This window comes from Diadema setosum, chromosome 13 (genome assembly GCF_964275005.1).
Source record: "Diadema setosum chromosome 13, eeDiaSeto1, whole genome shotgun sequence".
NCBI lineage: Eukaryota > Metazoa > Echinodermata > Echinoidea > Diadematoida > Diadematidae > Diadema > Diadema setosum.
The window spans coordinates 19,839,011-19,840,503 of NC_092697.1; the positions used below are offsets into that span (position 1 = coordinate 19,839,011).

Consider the following 1,493-nt stretch of genomic DNA (forward strand, 5'->3'; position numbering starts at 1 on the left):
CCACTCGGCAAATATTATACTGCCCCATATGTGCTTTTCTGTGTTGCTACTTTGCCAACATGGTTATATAATTTTGACATTTCTTTAAATCTAACATGTTCTCTAGTTCTCAACAACATCAATGTGTACCAAAATGTCATTTTATGTGACATGAGTAATAAAAGAATGATTTCTAGCAGTGTCTGTCAAAATGAAATCAGAGTGCAGGTACTCCTTATTTATACCTATAACCAGACTAGTGCATCACACCAGTCCATAGTGTAATACAATATCACAATCAATGTTTTCTAAGACAGTCTTTACTCCTGTGCAAAAGTACTACCATGGTACAAAATGTTGTCTAGACCATCTTATCCTGCCATGCAACCGCTCCCGCACTGTTGAAGTAATACTTGAGCTTATCCCTCTGGCGTTTGGCAAGCTCAGTGTTCCTGTTTCCCCTGATGGGCCTGTCCAAATCCTCTGTGATGGCGGCAGTTCTCCAAGCTCCAGGGATGAGGTTGTGCTGGGCATCCTCCTGGTCCAACATGCGGACGTCCAGCGCCTGATAGCGCTTCCTGATGAGGTTGTGCAGCATGATGGCAGCTTCAACGAGCAGGCGGACTGTGTCTGGTTCCTGTCTCATCTGGCCAAGGAAGCACTGGAACGGCAAGGCCAGAATACCAAAGGCGTTTTCAACAACACGCCTTGCCCTAGACAGCCTGTAGTTGAAGATCTTCTGCTGTTGGTCAAGGTTACGACGGCCACAGGGTTTCATCATGTACGTCCTCATGGCGAAGGCATCGTCTCCCACGAAAAAGAACGGCATAGGGTGGTCGTCATCATCATGGGGTAGAGGAGCTGGATCTGGGATGCCTAAAGTGCCAGCATCAATGCACTCCTTCAGTTCACTGTTGTTGTAGATCTGGGCATCAGATTGATGGCCAACCCCACCCACATCGATCCACAGGAACTGGTATTTTGAATCTACGAGAGCCATCAGGACAACCGAGAAGAACTGCTTGGAGTTGAAGTAAAGGCTGCCTGAGTTGTTGGGCTTCTGAATACGGATGTGCTTTCCATCCAAGGCTCCCAGACAGTGAGGAAGATTCCATCTGGCTTCAAAATCACCTGCAACCTCAAGCCAGCCTTCATTGGTTGTGGGGAGGGAGATGAATTCTGCAGCATACTCATCCACTATCGCTCTAGCTACATCAGGGAGAAACTTCTGGATGGTTTCCTTGCCCACTCGGAAGTTGTAACCCAGCTCGGCATAGGTTGCCCCAGTGGCGAGATAGCGCAGGAAGACGCACAACTTGAGACCAGGGGGAATGGCCTTCCTGAAGTGGGTGTCCTTCTTCTGCAGGTGGGGTGTAAGCCTGATCAATAGCTCATCAAACATCTCTGGGGACAACCTGGTGTAGTTCTTGAACTTCCTCTTGTCATTCTCCCTCAGCTCATTCATGAGGGTATGGTACTGTCCACGTTCGGCCCTCAGCTGTGGGTGGAGAATG

At 48.4% G+C, this 1,493-nt stretch overlaps 1 protein-coding gene across 1 annotated transcript; it reads right to left on the reverse strand.

Annotated features, from left to right (window-relative positions):
- Positions 1-340: 340 nt before the first annotated feature.
- LOC140236466 (uncharacterized) lies at positions 341-757 on the reverse strand. The gene has a single exon (XM_072316391.1). It carries the CDS (start codon positions 755-757, stop codon positions 341-343), a length of 417 nt encoding a protein of 138 aa, XP_072172492.1.
- Between the last annotated feature and the right edge of the window lie 736 nt (positions 758-1,493).